Here is a 20,028-nt window from a genome sequence, read left to right as displayed (position 1 = left end):
GGATAATGCTTTGGTCCAATGACTGAAGATCTGGTGTAATGTGATGATTGATTATTTTAGAATCCATCTTATGCTTATATTAACAATAGAAGATACCAGGGATTCCACAGAGAGCTTCTCATTGGCTGTGGTTGCCCAACTGGTTATGGACTGAGTCACAAATTGAGACACACAGTGTCCTGTAGATTTCTTATTATTATTGGCACTAGATTGAGCACTTTCAAGAACGGAAACACATCTTGAAGAAAAAGAGGTAGTGAAAAGGGAAATAAATTAATAAATGTGATATCTCCAGATTTTTAATGTAGAGCTCCAGGACCGCACCATAACAGCGGTGTTATCGAGACAGATTGTTGCAGTGACTCATTGCAGCTTATCAAGATAAATAAGTAAATAAATTAATAAATACAAATCCAGAGAAAAGGAACAACTTCAGCACAGGGATCCAAAGACTGAAGATGAAGGTCCATCTCTAGGCTTTTCAGTTTAAATGCTGTTACAGTTCTGTAAAACCACTTCATTTTTCTATAGAAAAAAAAGACTACCCCAATGGACAGTTAAATATATATAAAAAAGACTGCAAAAAGCTGAAAGTATGTGCTCAGAAATAAATAAATCTACAAACATTTGCAATGAACTATTTTGGTGGTAGTAGTAGTTGTAGAAATCCATTTAAAATTATTTTGTATTGCTGATTTATTTTTTTTGTATTGCTGAGTTCTTTTGTGGGGACCCTGAGTGGCTTAGTTCTTCATTAGAGATGCTGTGTAATAACTGGAACTAATAACCCAATACAGATACAATTACCTACTGTGTGTGTGTGTTTTTTTTTTTTCTAGTATAATGTTCATGAAGCCAGTATTTTTCAGGTTTTATTTATTTAAACCCCCTAGGTAATAATTGTATATATTCTTCTACTGCTGTGATATAATTCACATGGATCTCTATACCAGTGGAGGTGTATTTAACCCATTTATCCAGTGTGTGTGAGTGTGTGAATGAACTTTCAGTAAATTAGTAATGTAACAAAACTAGCATTAAAGGAAAAAAATATGGATGAATTCTTAAAGTAACATTCTGAGCTATTTAAGTTTTGTACCATACATATCTTTCTCTTTAAACTTACAACAAAGTGAATCTGGCTCCTATCTCATTCACAGGCAGAGAGGTTAGAAGTTAAATGAGATGTTGATTATCCACATATGATTCTCACACTGAAGATATACTTAGATCCAATTTGGATAGAGATTAATCTGCCATTCTTGTCATGTAGTTTTAATTAGAGTAATAATTGTGTGTTGTAATATCTGGAAAGGCAGATTAAAGATTTATTTTTCTCCAGATTTCACCAAGAATAATTCAGATTTTTCAAGTAACTTCTTACTGACAAGAATAGAAGACATGACAGTCTTTTAAGCTTTGTGTTATGACTTTTCAAAGAAACAAGAATTGAATACCTGATATAATGAGATCCTGGGGTACATGTTACTGGATCTACTCCTGTCAGCTTCACCAGGGCCATACATTTAGGAGGGACCATGGCGACATTATTAATAAAATAAAATAAAAAAACACCACAAGGAACTTAGACTGTACAGCGCTTGTCATATGAGACACACCTCACAGCACTACATCATATATGATAAATACTATTCCGTGAACCACTTGCAAAAGCACCATAATTGGTTACAGTGATGCCAAGATGCAGCCTCTCTGAATATCAGGTATTGTCCTTCAGGTCAGAATTGAGATGCATTGGCACCAGATTATGGGGAAGCTTACATAACTCCATGTCTGATTATCTCCAGTTTGCTCTTCATTTACAAATCCTTAATCCTTTATCAGACACGCTCACGAGGAGGGTGCTCAACTTAGAACATCAAGGAACAGTACAAAACAGAGTCATCAGAATCACATAGCACAGCTGTAGCTGTGGAGATGCCCTTATTAAAATTGGAGTTCAGAGGACCATCATTTAAAATATGTAATGCACATGCAAAGTATATGAGAAGTGTGTTATACTTGGCAATCAGTTTCGATCCCAAGAACACCGACATCGATGAAGCCAAGAAACAGCATCAAGAGAAAAACTGGATGTTAACAGACTGGAAGTCTACATTAATCTAATTGTCTACATTAATCTAATTGGATTTCAAGATCCAAGCATATTCATTAAAGTGTGTTTGTTTTTTGTAGTCAGCTAATGGCTAGTATTATGCCAGTAGTATGTTATACAGTACATAGAAGCTGGTAAATGACTTGGTTTGAGAATGAGAACTCCCTCTCTGAACACGTTGACTCCGCACAGGTTATTTAGCAGCCTTGTAACAGACGCCAATGGTAGTGTAGGTATAAAAAAGAAACTGGGAGAAGCAAGAAGAACTTGAATAAAGCTACTGATATTGATATTAATGTTGGAAACTGATGGGTATGGTAGCTGTTCTCATAAACTAATTCCCAGGGTGATATACACTGGTGCAGATTACATGGTATACACTGATCATTGGATAGTTGGCAAAGTGCTCCTTCAATTCAAATCCCATTTTCACATTTTTTTAATTACCTATTTCAGCTTCTCTGCATTTCGTTTATAGCTAAATAGATCCAGAGGGATAGTACAGTACTGTACTGTGAAGTATGAGATGTGTAAATGTGCTGACTTCAACTCAGAACAGCTAGGCAGTATCACCTTGTCAAAAACGCTGAGATGCTGTGTCTGAGTGTGAAGAAAGCAGTGCTAAAAATGTTTAAAATACTTGCTAGAATGAAAAAGGAAAGTTTAAAAGCAGTTCTTCAGCTTGTAGGATCCTTTGAAAAGGAGTGCAGGGATGACTTTAAACTAGTCTACCCAATCAAGGTACACATATGTTTTAAATAATTCCTTTCTAGCTGTTAAAAGCATAGTTTTGTTTAGGAGTCATTTGAAATGTCTAGGTTTGAAATACAATAGAAATTAGTTGTTCATTTCAGAACTTCGTGCTTTGATTTCTGCTATAATATAAATACATTGCTTGATGACATTTGTGTTTTATTTTGGCTCACAATAATGTGTGAACTTCAATTTTGTAAATAAAATATAAATGGTTCACAATTAAAAGTTTTTGACCCGTCTGGGTTAAAATGTTGTGTATATTAGGTACAATCATTATTTTAATCTTCCATAATGCTTGACCAAGAGGGTATTTAAAAAGCACATTTTAGCTTAATGTACATCGGAATCATAACTGTTACTGAATCGAGGGTTTTTTTTTTTTTAAATGCAATGTTATCTATAGCTGGTGACAACAATTGTGTTGTTGACTGACACAAAATGTGCCGTAGCGAAAATCATAAAAGTGTTCTCAAAGATGTTATTGACATTGTTTTTGCTTGCATAAACAAATCCAGATCACAAATGTGTATACTCACAAGTGCAGGGAGTTTATAAGGTGCAAGAGGAAGAAAAGCAAAGTTTGTGAGACACATTCTGAGCTGCCCTCGTAAACACTTCCATGTTTTATCATCCCTGATCTGTATTCTAATATTACAATGCTCAAAAAATGTCAGCAGATTGATGTCACAGGTTTTTGCCCTGTTGGGGTAATGGGATCTTATATTCTGTATCTAAGTGAATCATACAGTGTGACATTCCAGTTATCTTATCGCACCAGCTTTGGCTACTGCTCTGTGTCAGGCTGTCTGACGATAAACAGATGTTTCCATCACACATGGCATTTACCTGTAATGGATTTTCTCCTGTTTGAAATCTTAACCTTCAGCAGTTAAATCCAAAGCCTGTTTCTCCCTGCTAGGATGCTCTTGAATTTTAAGATTCTGTCTGCAGGTGATTATTTACATGTATACAAGAACAGGTGTCACTATGCTGCAAAATGAATGCCAATGGAATTAACTTTTAGAAATATTAAAATTACAATGTCAGTTAAGAACTAATGATATGCCATTTTTACCCCTTTCCCTCAAAAGAGATACCTTGTTATAGTTTGGTCTGGTTTGACTATTTCTTTGTAAAGAGACCAGGCCCAACTGTATGTGCGGTTGCTAGGGTAATTGTACTCCAGAGCCTCCTTGGCAGACAGCGTATTGTAAACTACTTAAGAAGCTGTCTTTTTGGGCTACTCGGTATATCTGTCAAAAGTGATGTTTGTGTGTTGTTTTGTGTGTTGACTGAAGTGTCATTATAGGTGGCTGTCTTCCAATGTCAAAAACCAAGGTGACAGCCTGTGCAGTCACACCACTTTGAATTCTGAGCAAAAAATGTTCACAGTGTTCGGGGCGGTGCCAAGCAGAAACCAGCCAGAATGGGTCTTACATCCAGGGTTCAATCGCTTTGCAAAATAGGCTGCTAAGATGCTCCAAGGCTTTTGGCAAGAGTGCAGGTAAATGCCTGTTCATCTTCGGTTAGTGTGTGGGTTGCAGTGGTAAGGTCAAATTTAAAATAGGGGGATTTCAAATTGGAGAAAATCTGGTAACATGAAATACACAGGGGCTAGCCAAACTGCCCTGGGTAATTTCTATCAACGCTTCAGAATTCAGGGTAGGCTAACCCTCACCTCCTGTAACAGTTCATTTTGTTTTTAAATTTATTTAAAAAGTCTTCCCCCACAAAATTGGGACATCTGCAGAAATGAAATACGGTGGAACTGTCCAGTGTAATTATCATCAAAGCTGGTGATAAATGTCCAGCAATACATATAAACTACCCGGCTCAATGCCTTTTGGAGAGTGGTGTATATATAGCTTGAACTGAATTGAACCACATAATACAGACCATGGCCTGTGAATGCTATGCAATCCTAATACAGTATTTAGACAGCATGCTGTATTCCCAGCCCGGTTTCCCTTACTCAGTAGTGTCAGTGTTTTTGAACGTAGGTCAGTAGTGCTTCTGTGTATTGCCACCTGAGGGTGCTGTTATGTAATTTTGTTTTTGTACAACATATACAGTACAGTGTGGGGATCAGATCAGAAAGATATAGTCAGTATACTTGAAGCACCCATTGATTTACCTATTGGTTGAATTAACTAGCTTGCAATGCCTTTAGTAAACATGTCTTAATGCTGTTGTAATTGTAGTGAATGAGATGGGAATTTAAAAAATAAGTAAAGGTATAAGATAATTTCTACAAATTGATATACTCTGAGAGTGGCATTTACAAATGAAAAAGCATGTTTGAACTTTGAGAGAAGTTTGCTTTTCCAGGTTGTAATAATTTTGAATTCTTCCACAGTCCTAATGCAAACCAGGAGGCACTGTCAGGGCTGGATTACCAAGGACCCAAACGCAAGCTTTACAGTGCTGTGCCAGGGAGGCACTTTATAGTTGTGAAGCCATATCATCCTCAAGAAGATGGGGAGATATCTCTATACAAAGGCGACAGGGTGAAAGGTTGGTGTCTCATTTGCCTACCCTTATAAGGCTTTCCTTATATGTTGTGCTTCTTAAGATATAACAGAGCCTGTAGATGACAAAGTTTCTACGGCTGCAGTAACAGCATTAGTTTAATGTTGGTTTTCTTGTATGCAGTGCCTGCAGGAATATTAAACAGAGTTCCTACTGCATGTCTTTAGACATCAAGATGTATTAAAGCTGCCGTCAGCTTTAAATTTGGCCTGGTATGTGCATTGCTTTAGTGTCGGAGGGGCTGTGACTGTAATGGGAATTAACAGGTTCTTGCTGACTAGGTACCATACATCTGCTGGGAGGGGATTGGTACTGGGTCTTCAAGCATTGAACTTCAGTTCTATGGCTGCTGCTTAAGCCACAGTACTCTGAAGTTGCATGTACTTGCACTGATGGCGTTGATTATAATGACACATAAGGTGTGATAATTGTTTTAATCAGCATTTATAATTAATATAGTTTAAAAACAACACAAAAAAAAACATCTTGAATTGCTCATTTATGTGAGTAATGACAGATAGGAAACAATCTGTTATCTGTACAGTAATAGTTTCCAGAATTATAAATGGTATCAAGATTATCTTCCCTGTGGTTTGATCTGGAGTCCTCTGCTCTTGCATGAAATAGCATGATCCCTACATCCGTACGGTAAATCATTTGCAGAATTTCTATTGATACAATTCAACTTTTTATTTTTGAGTAACATTAAACTGTTTAACAACAGATTCCAACATAACAATGTAGCCATGTTTTTAAACTAGATTCCCTGTAGCAAAGTTTTCAAACCTCAGGTCTAATCTGCAGATTCATTTACTCTTTAAATCTCCCATTTTGTGAACGTCAATACAACCTTTTTTCCTGTCCTTTATGCAGTTTGAATATTAGTATTATTGCAGTGGAAAGGGAAAGAGAAGGCTCTAAACCTGAAGGTTTGTAAAGAAATTGTTCAGGTTGTCTCGCACGCCTGAAACTGAACTCCCCACTTCAGCAGTGCTTCCTAAAGGAGATGGAACTGGCTGCGTTCAAACTACATTATTTTCAAACCTCTGTGGATTTGGCCTGCCCTGTTGGAACTGAAAGAATACACATTTAATTCTACATGCTTCACCTCTCAGCCATTCATTTTAGTGGAGCCTGGGAATATGCACCCTGGGGGATCTTTAATGAACAAAGATGGAGCAATCAAATCAGAGAGAAAAATGTACCAATTGCTCACTCTCATTTCTAGTTTAGTTAATCATATTGAGGTTATTATATCACCATTAATATATAATTTCCCTCTCCTATGTGCAGTTTCTTAAATCGCTTTAAGCCACAAGGACCACTGCAGTGTAGTAATATAATGGTGTTTTATTTTAATACTATATATATAATGCCTGTAAGACTCTGCATATATTGGAACCACACAGAACTGCTGCGTTTGTTTAAAACAAATTATAATAATCTAAGCAGATGCAGTGAAATACTGTCTGACATCCTTTCTGTCTATAGTGGAAGCGTGTAGTGGCCGTATATACTGTACTGATACACAGGGAGAGCTGGCATTGTATTGGTTGTAAGTGGAATTTCTTATTTATCCTATTAACAAGGGCTTTCTTGAGTTCTAAAATGTCTTGACCGATAAAGTATGGCCTTGGTATGGTAGTACAGCAGTAAAAAATGTCAGCGCCGGATGAGAGGAAAATTTGCTTCCAATCAGCTTTCAAAACACTCAGTGCGGAAGTTACTGGCCATTGATTGGTATTTGATTATAAAGGTGAGGGAAAGACATCTTTTCTTGTTTTGAAATCAACGCATTAATGAATGGATATAGTCAATATCTGCCAATAAAACAGGAAAAATGCAGAGTCTCCAGTCTTCAAGTCTTTCTTTTTTAAGAAAATAGTGTCACATTAATGTTATAAAATGAGAAACAAACAACTTGAAAGTCCTGAATTATGTTACTTTGTTGTCCTGCTTTTCATTTTGTTGAATGAACTAGTGTGTTGTCCTGGAGTTAATTAAGGACTCCCATTTAAAGTGTAAGGGCTTCGGAAATGTTAGTGATGGTAATATTACAATGAATCAGGAATGTGATTTGGCACATACAGGTGTATGTGTGTAAAATGTTCGCTGTTAAGCCACAGTGATTAAAAGGTCAATGTAACTCTGTTTTGTCCTTTTTGTCCTAGTTCTCAGTATTGGCGAGGGAGGATTCTGGGAAGGCAGTGCTCGGGGGCATGTGGGATGGTTTCCTGCAGAATGCGTTGAAGAAATTCAGACAAAGCCAAATGAAAGTAAACCAGGTAAGTGAACCTCTGTATGACTTTCAATCTCAGACCGAGTTCTCTCTCAAGCACCTTCATTAAGATCAGCTGAGCTAACATGATAAGTGTGTGAAATCAGTGGAGGCACACTGGTATGGATTTACTGTAGTTGGAGTTAGCCCTCTGTTTATGCTGAACCTTCAATAGACTTGTTAAGATATTTGCTTTAGTGGAATGCTAAGTTTGCCCAAGCTCGATGACTTATAGTGGCAAAAATAAGAGAATACTTGAACGGTTATGTATGCATCTTTACAAATCTCAGTGTTTTTATTCTTAATAAAAATTGAATCATTTGTACAGAATGTGTACATGTTTCAGTGGTGAAAATATAAACAGAAAAATGAATTGCTGCTGAACGCTGTTTTTTACAGTATAGAAAGCCTAACGTTTTAAGCTCAGGATTTGTAATGTGAGCATTGTGTATCCTGTACATTGGCAGGAACAGTAACACTGTCTTCTGACTCTTTAATGCCACTAGGCAGCACAGTTTACCTTCTTGTGAAAATCATCAGTTCTTCTTTCCAGGTCTGCATTAATGCCTACTGACTTCTGTAACCCCTATCATATACAGTGCTGAACAACACTGTATAAAACTAATTGTATATTTTTGTACATATTATTTACTGTTATTGTTAATTCAATTGTGGGCAACAGGATTGAAAATATGGGTGTGGGGGGCAGGGGTGGGGGAATAGAATGCTTGATTAAGTTCACTTCTGTGTTAAAAAGTTGGCACAAACTACACATTTGTTTATTTAAGCATAGTTTTCTCAAGAAAATGATTGCTATTATTTGTTAAATCATCAAAGATCTTAAGTTTTGAAAACAAAACGTCTTTCAAAGTGTACCGCAACTTAGTGCTTTAGTCTTCTTCCACAGATGGGACTCAGCATGCATTTGGGCAGTTCAGTCTGTAGCTGACAGGTGTCCGCCTCAGAGCACAGAGAGGAGGGTTAATATAATCACACCTGCTTAGTCCTGGCAGGGCCTGGACATGCCTGCCTGCTGCCCTGCTGGACGGTGGAACAAGGACTTGGCCGACCAACCTTCCGAAATCTCTCTAACTCCCGGATCCCGCTGATCCCGCTGACTGCATCCCCCTGAGCTGGTTCTGCTGTCCATTTTTCAGATATCAAATTGAAAACAAATCCCAGCGTGCAGTTTCACTCCCTGCAGAGCTGTTAAGAATGAGTTAGTGCTAATTTAGTTTGAGCCATTATTGTAATGCCACCTTTAGTTTCTTAGTGAGCGAAGCATTTACAGTAAGCGGTCACTAAAATAGTTTTTTTTTTTCCTCTTTGGAATATTGATATCTTACCTATCAGACCTGAGGTGAATTACAGTTGTACTTGTGGAATTCGTATTTGTAATTGGAATTGCAGTTGAATCGTGGCACAACTGTGTCATTGTAATTATAATTATACCATATAATTGATCAATTACAGTTAAAGTATTCATTTATTTGCCATATGATCATAATTCTTGTATTTTCAATCCCTTTTAGTGGCCTCATTTGTTTGAAAAAAAAAATGGTTATATAGTATGTTTCTGTATTTATACCTGTGGTTTATTGCTTCGTTATTTAGAATAAACAGGACAAGCATGTTCATGTGGTAGTTGTTTATGTTACATTTTAGCATTTGTAGCATGATTGTAACTAATTGTAATTTAACAAAATAGCATTGGAATTGGAATTGGAATTTCAGAAAACAGTTCTGCTGTAATTGCAATTATAATTGAGCCAGGGCTGTTACCTATTGCCATTTACCTTTTTTTCTGTCCACTGGTGTTGTATTGCTTGATGCTGATTGATTTCAGTTCACCTAAAGTTTGATGAACGTTATTCTAGGTTTGAGCCATTTTGATGAATGAGCTCTTGGACAGCAAGTTTGTTTTTATTTAATACTTGTTTCCCAGCTTGTGGGGTCAGGCACTTCTTCTAATTCTCAGAGGTTGAATATGTTTTTAACCCTTGAACAGAAGACAAAAAAAAGAAAACTATTAACCATTCATGTATTGTAACTGAATGGAACTTAATAACTTCGGAAAATAATTTTTGCTACCCATGGTGACAACACAGTACAAGGGGTTAAAATTATTAGACAAAAAAAGTTCATTAAGAGAGCCATAAACTGTTTTATTGGCATATCATTCCAGCAGTGATGATTTTAAAGATTGTTGAAGATGTTAAAAAGAAACATGGCTTTTTCCATGTCATTTTAAAATCTCCCACTTTCCCTGTCTACTAACTATTCCACAGTGAGCTCAGATTAAGAACTAAAATCCTTCAGTTCTGAAGGATATCATTCTTTTCATACATGATTGCTTAAACCCATGTTTCTGTAGATCGTATTGTTATTTATTTATTTATTTTTTAAATTTAGTTGTCGCCAATGTTTGTTTTACCCCGGTTTTCTCCCCAATTTGGAATGCCCAATTATTATTTTTTATCCCGGTTCACCGCTGCAAATCCCCCGGCGACTCGGGAAACGGAGGTTGAAACACACCTCCTCTGAAACGTGTACCTGCCAATCCGTCATTTTTCGCACTGCGGATCCACAGCGAAGCCACCAGACCCATAGTGCCGGAGGACACCACAAATCTGAATGGCTCCACTGCAGACCCGCAGGTGCCCTATAAGCCACAGGGGTCGCTGGTGTGCGGTGAACCCTGGATTGTACTGCCGACCTAATCCCTCCCTACCCTGGCGGCGTTCGTCCAATTGTGCGCCGCCCCCTGGGAACTCCCGGTCACGGTCAGCTGTGACGTAGCCTGGATTTGAACCTGCGATCTCCAGGCTATAGGACGTATCCTGCACTCCACACGGAGCGCCTTTATGGATGCGCCACTCTGGAGCTGGCGTACATTGTATCATTAAATCATCCATCGCTGGTTAAGGTTGCTGAAAGTCATGAGATTTGCAGTCAAATTCTACATGGAGGTTTAACTTAAAAAAACAACAACAACAACAACAACAAATTAAACCCTTATGTGGATGCTATACTTTGATTAAACATTGCATGGTCCAACCAGAAATATTTATCTGCTTCTTCTCAAAATGTAACATTAGGGCTTACTCCTGAATATACTAAGCATATCTACTGTATCATGACTTCTTTAAAACAATAACAGTTACATGAGTGAGTGATGGTTCAGTATTTAAAACTTGAAATACTTCAAAAATACCCATTTGGCCTAATAATGTATGACCCTGGCCAGACATTTGGCTTTACAACCCAATCCAAATCACCGATACTCATTACCAAAGTCACATGTGCACACAGTTGCATGGAGTAATTAGGCACATTTGTAATTTTAAGAACTAAAATAAACTAAAATACAATTAATGCATTCATTTTGATTTCCATCTTGTATCGCTCTTGGCTGCGTTTCATTCTGAGGCATTTGATGTAATTATTTTAGTGTGTACTAAGCTTGTTAAATGGAGCTATTTCAACAACAAAAAATCCTGGCAGCTATTGCTGCCTGGAACAAGTGTCCTGTAGTGAGACGGTTTTGCTACGCACACACAGATTCAGTAAGGCATGTGTTTCATCAGAAGCTGTGCTGTCAAACAGTGGAATTTAGAACTGATTTATTGTTGCGCTTTGTGTTGTCTACGGTTTGCATTCTTTCCTCAACTGTTTTCTCAGATCTCTGTAATCCTGACCGGGAAATTAATATAAGGGTCATCGTATTCTGCAGTACTCGCTAAACACTTTCAGTCAAATGTTGTTTGTTTCTTTACAGTAGGAACAGTACCATCTTTATCATAGGAAAGGAATGTGGGATGAAATATAAAAGGGGGGTGTCTGTTTTTAAGCATTAAAATCAAATCTGAATATATATATATATATATATATATATATATATATATATATATATATATATATATATATATATTTCTCCTCACAGCAGTTATCTCATCTAAACAAAAAGTGATACAGCATCTATCCCTTCTGTTTTAAAAAGACATCTCTTAACTGGATATGAGAATGTCATGTTTTAATACTATGTATAAAATAACAAAATTATACAGTGTAGCAATTATACAGATAATAGAACAATAAGTGTATAACATGGTGACATAACTGTTTTGCTGAAAGTGCAGTTGTGAAGTGATATTATAAGCTTGAGGTCCTGTCCACTTTATGGTTTTAGCAGACTATTTAGAAGTAGCAGTTAATTTGAATCTGCAACTTTTAATGCTCACTTGAATACAGATCAATTGTTTGCCTTTAAAACATTTATGTCACTTAACACATGAGGAACAGTAAAATAAACACCATATCCTGAATGTAGGGTTCATTGATCTATTAAGGTTTATATTAGAGCAGTCTCTGCTGCGTTTCACTGTTAATTGAAACTATGATCACTGGCAAATTGGTATGTCTGCATGGACCTGTACAAACAGCGTGCAATACAGCATCAATTCGGAAAAGTTATTCAGAAAAAACAGTCCTGCAGAAAGTATACAAGTGCCATAGAATATAATTGAAACATGGATTATATTTAGTAGGTGTGATAAGCATGTGCAGAAATGCTTATCCTTATAATGTTACTCTGCAAACCTTTGAATTATTCAACTCCAGTGGAATGCTTTGTCACCGTGTACAGTTAAACTGAGACCATGGTTTTTAGTAACGTTTGCATGCTGTATAATCCCAAAGAGTTTTGTGCTAGATATTGTCCGTGCTAAAAGCTTGTGTGGGAGTGAAGATGCGCAGTGTGTTCTCCCTCCTGGTTCTGGTGAAAAAAAAAACAATTGCTGTTGCTCTCTCCTGCCCTTGTGTAGATTTCCCTGGCTCCCTCCTACTCGCTCCCACCTCCATCTAGCCTCACACCCACAGCTGCTGTATTGCATTGCCTCTCTGGATTAGACCAATACGTCTAGGCAGGTGCCTCTGCTGAATCCAACTTCTACTTAGCATCTTCAAATAACAGACCTCCAGTGATACAGTGAATGATCCGGGTCCATGCTGACTGTTAGAAATTAAGCTAATCAATTAAGACTGAAATGTAAAAAACAGGTTGCTTGCTTCTCGTAGTCATCTGATTGGTTGAAGTGTGCATAATCATCAGTCACGTTAGAGCTGCAATATGCTGTACACTTCCCTACATCTTTAGACACGGCCATCCGGTCCTTCCAACGCTTCCCTGCAGGGGATCCTATCTCTTGTCAAACTGTTTAACGTACCGTTGAAGGTATCGATTGGGATCCTGCTGCTGTAGAGAAAATCATGTGGATGTATCTGTCAGACGTTATTTGGCAGCACAGAAAACCTGCTGGCAACTATTATACAGCATTGTTGCACTTGTAACAGGCAGTGTTGTGTATATATAATGTCCTCCCCCATGTCCTCAATGAGCCACCATATTTAGGAAAACCCCATTCTACGATTAGCTTGTTTTATAGAGAATCTTATTTAAAATGAGGAGTCTTATATGCATAGCACATCGGTATATATACCTAACAATTGGGAAGCACTATAGTGAAGATCTCAAAATTGCTGATAGAGATGCAGTTAATACCATGCTGTATCTGCACCAACCATGTGCTACAAATGGGCTGTTGCTGATTATTCCCATATTAATTTGTACTTAATAAGTGCTGATGATAAGCCACTTCAACACAGCTATACCTTCAAGAGGGAATCCATATGCTAAACGCGCTATCTTATCAAAGTATCTAAGTGCCCCTGTATAGCTTTTTTTTATCATGTTAACTACACAAAATTCAACAACTGTGTTTTCTGTGATGGAACTGGTGCAAATATTACAAATGTTTTAGTGAAATATAATGGAATGAAATGGGTGGGACTGTTAACTGGAGCAATTATGAGACTGCAATACATTTAACAGATTGTGTTTCCATGTTAGCGTGGTGACATTCGTTGTGTATTTGAAAGTTGCTTTTAAAAAAAACAGTTAAATAATAAACAACTTTTAAAGGTACTACCAAAAAACTTTTGTGTGTTAATCTTATTAACATCAACACTCTTGGTTTGTTACGTTTTTTTTTTATATAAAGAATTGTGTTACTTCTAAACAAAAGTATTGTTTTCATGTTTCAGTAAAAGCAGTACCAGCTACTTCGACATAAGCAACTGTTTTGCAAAAGCAATACCGCCTTGAGTAGAAAAACTGATAAGAAAAAGCAATACTTTAGTTTGCAGCAGCTCCTGTAAGTTCATTTTCTTTTCTATTCATCTCTAATGGCATGCATAATTGCTTTGGTTTCTGAGGCACCCTTCACTTCAACACTCATGTAGATTCCTGATTGATGCATTTCCATGGAAACATTCTCTACACTGTAAAACTCTGTTGCTATGGAGTGGGCCTTGGCATGATGTCGTTTTTTTTTCTTCTTCTTTTTTTATTCCTGGCTCTAAACAGAAGCAAAATAGCATTTCACAGTCCGTGGAATTTGCTTAATATTTTTTTTCTTTTTTTCTTTTTTTTTTTTTGTAAGAGAATTGCTTAATATGGATTTAAACATGCAAATTTTGAAAACTTTTTGTCTAGCTGTGGATTGTACAGTTGCTTAAAATCAAAGGGTTTTCCTGCATGGTGCTTCATTTTTTACTGGAATCTAACAAAAGCACTAAAAACTTTGAATCGCTTACTGAGGGCAAATGGATGAAACACATAGATCAAGGAAGAAAGTTCACTTTGGAGGTACTGTACTGTGATTGTCCAAAAAACTAGAATGCAATGAATCTTAGTTAGGACTAGCTTTTTTCACTCTGTTACTATGAGGGTCAGCAATTTGTGTGTCAAGTTTTAGCTTATCTTGGTTTTCCTGAACATGACTAGATTGCATTGCATGCTGTACTATGTAGATTCAGACTGCAAATTTAATGTTTCATGCTGCTACAGTACATAGTGGACCCTGTAGCTTGCATTGCAAACAATCAAATTTGAAGTTTCAAATCCAGATTTTTGCCAAATCACCCTGTTCTTGTGCAGATAAATAAAATCTACTATTTTAATAATAACTGTTTAAATACATTTCAGTGCATATCTAGTATATGGTTATTTTCTCTTTTTCTTATTCATGAGCTAGTGTTGCATGTAATAGTATGTGTTGAATTAATGTGAACAGTTGCCACACTCTCTGATTAATGCAGAAGAGTATGGTCTGGAGTCACATGTTAAAATTACTGAAATTGTTGGGCTGTGAAATCGCAGTTCCAGTTATTACTACTGTACAAGATTCAAAACCGTCGCCAGTCATTTCCCTGCTCAAGTGTTCATCTTGCAATGTACATCATCCATAGAAAACAACTTAAACATCTTCAGAGATCTGTTAATGGAGATGTATATTATACAGTCATAATGTAGGTTTTTACAGTTTGCGTATGTGGGGGACTGAATGTGGTTATATCGCGAATATTTTTTTCTCTCATCTGTGTGCTAGCTGGGAAATGTAATTACTTTGGCAATTCTCAAAGGCGTTCAGTATGCAAAGTTACAGAATTTTACTGTGTAGTTCATTTAACAATTCGTATATACTGTAGGTATCAGAGAAAGACTTTGTGTGTCAGTCTGCTAATGAACATGGGCAGGGCAGTAACACTAATACAGGTAAGCAAAATGGTTTATATACTAATTTATAAGACAGCGGTCATAGAATCGTATCAGGAATGTGACAACCAAAAACAGGAACACTGCTTGTGAGCCGCAACAGGGGGAGCTAGTATCTAAAAGCAAGCATTTTCTTTTTACTAAAAGGGCACTATATATAGTGTGTTTGTGTGTGTATACAATGGGTGTGGCCATTCAGAAGGGTAAAATCCAAAACTGTATGATGTATTTCTACATTACATACACTTCTTTATTGTTCTTTTAAGGTTCCAAAGACAACACTTCATTGCCTAATGTAAGACTGACAACATTCCCACCAGCTAATTCATATTTTGCTGTGGGTCTTTTTTTTCTGACCTTTATTTTTTATTTCACTGCCTGTGTTACAAGAAATGGGACACCACCTGAGCCCTATGCTGATGTTCTATGCTGCACACAGTCAAAGGGGTTTACAAAGTACTCTGACCCCCTTTTTATCTGTATAAAGGGCATTGTTATCAGGCATTTACATTTGAGATTGTAATGGTCCAACGCTAGATTACCTAATGTGTTTGTGCTAATGAGTTATCTCATTGATCCATCTACTTCATTTTATTATGTTTAGCTTTTCATCATAAAAAGATAAATATATTATGTTTTATTGTGAGGGCTTGGATATGTCTGTGAATCAATAGGTATGCAGCTACTTCTAAAGTCAAGTGCCAAACATTGACAATGCGGCTCTATATGCAAAGTGGTAGTGGGCTGGCATGAGTCATTATTACATGCATTCACATAGCATGAGTGTGGCAGAGCCCCTGGCAGGGAGAAACACTGATCTGAAGCCACTAAGCAGCTGACTCAGGTCAGCAGCTCATCATGTACACTGCATACCTTTAAATATCAGGCCAGTCCTTTATATATCTTTACCTGCCAGGAATTACATACCGTGAGTGACGGAGTACAGGTCTGAACCACCATCAATCATCTATGCTGAGGGTAATCCAATAGTAAAAGCATAGCAAAGTGTAATAAAGCATTGTGAAAGCATGGTAAAGCACAGGTAAGCTTTGCAAAAATAGTGAGGTATGGTAAAGTAAATTAATAAACAAACTGGTGAATGCATAGGATAACCATTGGAAAAGCATGGCAAAACTGCAACAACAAAAAAATACTGTGCATAAATATTTAGGTAAAGTGGTAAGATTTGAAGAATATTATTATTATTATTATTACCGTTTTTAAAGAGAAAGAAAGAAAGAGAAAGAAAGAAAGAAAGAAAGAAAGAAAGATATCAGCTTTGGCATCTATGAATATTCAAATGTCACTCCGGAGAAAGTGAGATAATTGGTTTACTTGCACATTTTGAGTACAGTATGCAAGCATTTGTAAAGCCCTCATGTACTAAAATTCAAATCATTGCAACAACACTGTGGAAGTGCCTAAGTGTCAATGTCAGGGTTGTTCTAGCTTGTACAGAGGGCTATGGAAGCTTTTTTTATTATTATTATTATTATTATTATTTTTATTATTATTATTATTATTATTATGATTTTCTCCAAGCAGAAATTATTCTGTGATACTGATTCCTGCGTATTAGTTAGTGACTTGTAGCCTATGTATGTGGTGCATTCACAAATCCATTCATCATACATTGTTGAACTCATTCCAGTAGCAAGTGAATACAGATGTTCTAAACATAACTGAAAAACCCAAATAACACATACCGTAATTAGAGAAGCAATTCTCTTTGTTCACGAGGTTTGTGTAGCATTTTAAAGATGATTGTGATTCGTTAATCAGCCCTGAACTCCCCTTCCCTTCAAATTCACACAGCCACTTTCAGTTAGAATATTCATAGGATTAATCAATTAAAAGATCAAAGGGCGACGTCACAGACATGTTTTCAGTAAAATGTTTGCTCAGGTCCTTTTACGTTCAGCCAGGGTCTTACCCCTGGAAGGATCTCAGTGTTGTATTGAGCACACTATGGTGGTTTTATTTTTGGGGGGAACATGTGTTAAATGTTTGCGATGGCATTAAGGCCATAACACCGAGTTTACACCGGCCTTAAAATTGCCCCAAATGTATCAAGATACATGCCCCCTGTGTCTCTGTTTTAACCCTGAAACCGGGCTGATCTCCATCTCTTTAATTTAGGATGCAGCTTCATTTTGTACTAATATAGAAAATGAATTGTGACAGATTTGTAAACACTAAAGCAGGAGTAGATATCTGCTCTATTAGAGTTATTTTGTTTGGCACAGACTTCAAAATGATTTTTTGCTGCAAGGAATTAGTATTGTCAGAAGGGACATGCAGCCAAGGCTGTGAGAGGTAACAATACAGTGAGAAAGGTGACAATACAGTTTGACTGTTTCCTGAGGTTTCAGCATGGTGCATCAGTCATGCATTTTTACTGACAAATATTTATATTGCAGTATTTTATAGTAAACATGGTTTTAACAAATAGGGCTAGATTCTCAAAGCTCTTTACTCCAAATTGTCATTAGTGCAATTTTAATAATTATCCACAACGTTTCGGCTTCCGCCTTCTTCAGATAGCATGGTAGAAATAGCTAGGTAGACTGATGTTGTTGGAAGCTGAAACATTGTACAGTGGCTATTTATTAAAACAGATTCTCTTGGATATAGAGCTGTTTGCTGTTTTTGAATTCACTTTACTCTATAGTAAATACTTACTGTACACTACACACCACAACTACATGCAGAATACAGCATGTACTATACATGTACTACATTAGCTGTGAAAGAACGGGAATGGAAATTGACAGATAATTACATAGATCTACAAACAGACAGATCTGGAGAGATTTATAACCCAGGAATCAGGGGGTGTGCTGATGCGCTTGTTATGAAAATCAGTGTCACTGGCTGATGGAAGGGTTTTATCTTGCAGGATCCAACCTAGAAATAGAGCACTCCTGGCACTTATTGATAAAGCAGATTGTAGGCTCTGTTTGAGATTCCACAAATTGATGGCAAAGAGAAAAGATACACTTTTTATAGCTTTACCTTTCTTGCTGGCAATGACTCAGAAAGAAGGGATGGAAGAAAATTACTGAATGGAGTTTGTGTTTCCAGATCAAGGGCAAAGAGTGACTCATGTAGCTTGCAGAAGAAGCTGAAGTAGCGCGCTGATTACAAACCTCTTCTTCTGGTCGAGATTAGCAATATATGCAGCACAGTGGCTCCTTTGGTTGTAACATTTTTGATTAATTGTTTGGAATCTGTATTACTGGAAAACAGCGTAGTGAGTTTGGGATGTTCCAAATATTGCCGCTGTTTTTGGTATTTTCAATTAAAACGGAAGGAAAGCAGATAATATAAAAACAAGGTTCTTCCTTGTCTTGCACATGGACATGCATTGAATGGGTTGTATACAGTAAACTGGCTCCCTAAAATGGGAGTAAGTACGATTAATGATTTAAGGATAAGGTTTGAAAACCAATGGAGAAGTTTTAAGTTTGGTCCTCAGCTAAATATAATATGATGCATATTGTTAACTGAAAGACATGAGTGAGTGATAAATACATCAGGTATGTTTGTTTCAATACAAACTGAAAGGAGTCTTAAATGCCTGTATAATGGATCTATTTTTTATCATGTGCTATTATAAACCATACACAATGTAGATCTAATGGCAGATGGATCCTAATTTGTTTTAATCTTCTCGCAGAAACCCGAACGGACAGATCAAAGAAGCTTTTCAGGCACTACACTGTTGGATCCTATGATAGCTTTGATGCATCAAGGTAAGACTGATCTTTGTTTTGTATTGCAATATTAAATGTGTCACGCTATGGAATGTTAAAATAAGGCTTAAGCACTCAAATTTCACTGTAGTGTTTTTTAAACTTTAAGTGGCGCTAGAAACATCACATAATAATTCACGAAATGCATGCAAACAGCATACTGACATGATGTTGTTTAAAAGCCAAGAACTGTAGTGGGAAGCCATGCTACAGTTAAGACTCCATGCTATGTGTGTTGTAATGCAAGTGCTTGTGGAATGCCATTGTGGGGCAACTGGGATACATGACCTTTACTGCCTCATAACAAGGGAGCATTGTGCCACCTTAAATCAAGAACTAATGTCGTGCATCTGGGGTGATTATTTGGTTTCATGATAGGGCGCCAATGCTAGAGATTTCAATAAGACACACAAAACCCTGTTTTTCATTCTTTGTATTTCAAGGTAGACAATTGCAGGTACACACAAGTAATGTATAGCCATTGCCTTTGTGCCAATGGGGCCTTTGGCAGTGTGTTAATGCCCATACTGTATTGTATCAGTACTGTAGGCTATAGTGTTTTAAGTTGAAGTGAATAAATATGTTGTAATATATGGATAGACCAAAATAATGTGTGGCATGAAAAAAAAATATTAATTCTTGTAATATCCCTGAATGTAAAGTGATAATACTGTTGTTGCAAGGTGATAATACTATCGCTCAGACCCAATAACCCTATCATTTAAACTATAATTTAAACACTTCAGAATGTATGGTTCGTGCAGAGTGGAGTTGGCTTTCAGTCTAACCGCCACCCAGACCCGAAAGCCGACTCCCCACTCGAGTAAAACCAACATGAAGTAATGGCTCTCTCAAAGAAAAACAGTACTACCCAAGAAAGACTGGACTTTGTCCAAAAGCAAGAGAATCTGAACACCATAAAGAAAACAGTCTTCAACGTTCGTCTACTGCAGTCCTACCTATCACATATTGGTGAGTC

The 20,028-nt window shown here is 37.0% G+C and overlaps 1 protein-coding gene across 5 annotated transcripts in view; it reads left to right on the top strand.

Annotated features, from left to right (window-relative positions):
- Positions 1 to 20,028, top strand: part of LOC117435036 (SH3 and multiple ankyrin repeat domains protein 2-like) — a 158,052-nt gene that overhangs the window by 73,628 nt on the left and 64,396 nt on the right. For all 5 annotated transcript variants that reach the window (XM_059003016.1, XM_059003014.1, XM_059003013.1 and 2 more), the window contains 3 exons: positions 5,229 to 5,386; positions 7,573 to 7,686; positions 18,974 to 19,049. In XM_059003016.1, the coding sequence (XP_058858999.1) occupies positions 5,229 to 5,386; positions 7,573 to 7,686; positions 18,974 to 19,049 (348 nt within the window). The remainder of the gene's footprint in view (positions 1 to 5,228; positions 5,387 to 7,572; positions 7,687 to 18,973; positions 19,050 to 20,028) is intronic.

This window comes from Acipenser ruthenus, chromosome 28 (assembly GCF_902713425.1).
Source record: "Acipenser ruthenus chromosome 28, fAciRut3.2 maternal haplotype, whole genome shotgun sequence".
Taxonomy (NCBI): domain Eukaryota; kingdom Metazoa; phylum Chordata; class Actinopteri; order Acipenseriformes; family Acipenseridae; genus Acipenser; species Acipenser ruthenus.
The sequence above is the reverse complement of the archived record's forward strand: the minus strand, read 5'-3'. Positions and strand labels throughout refer to the sequence as shown.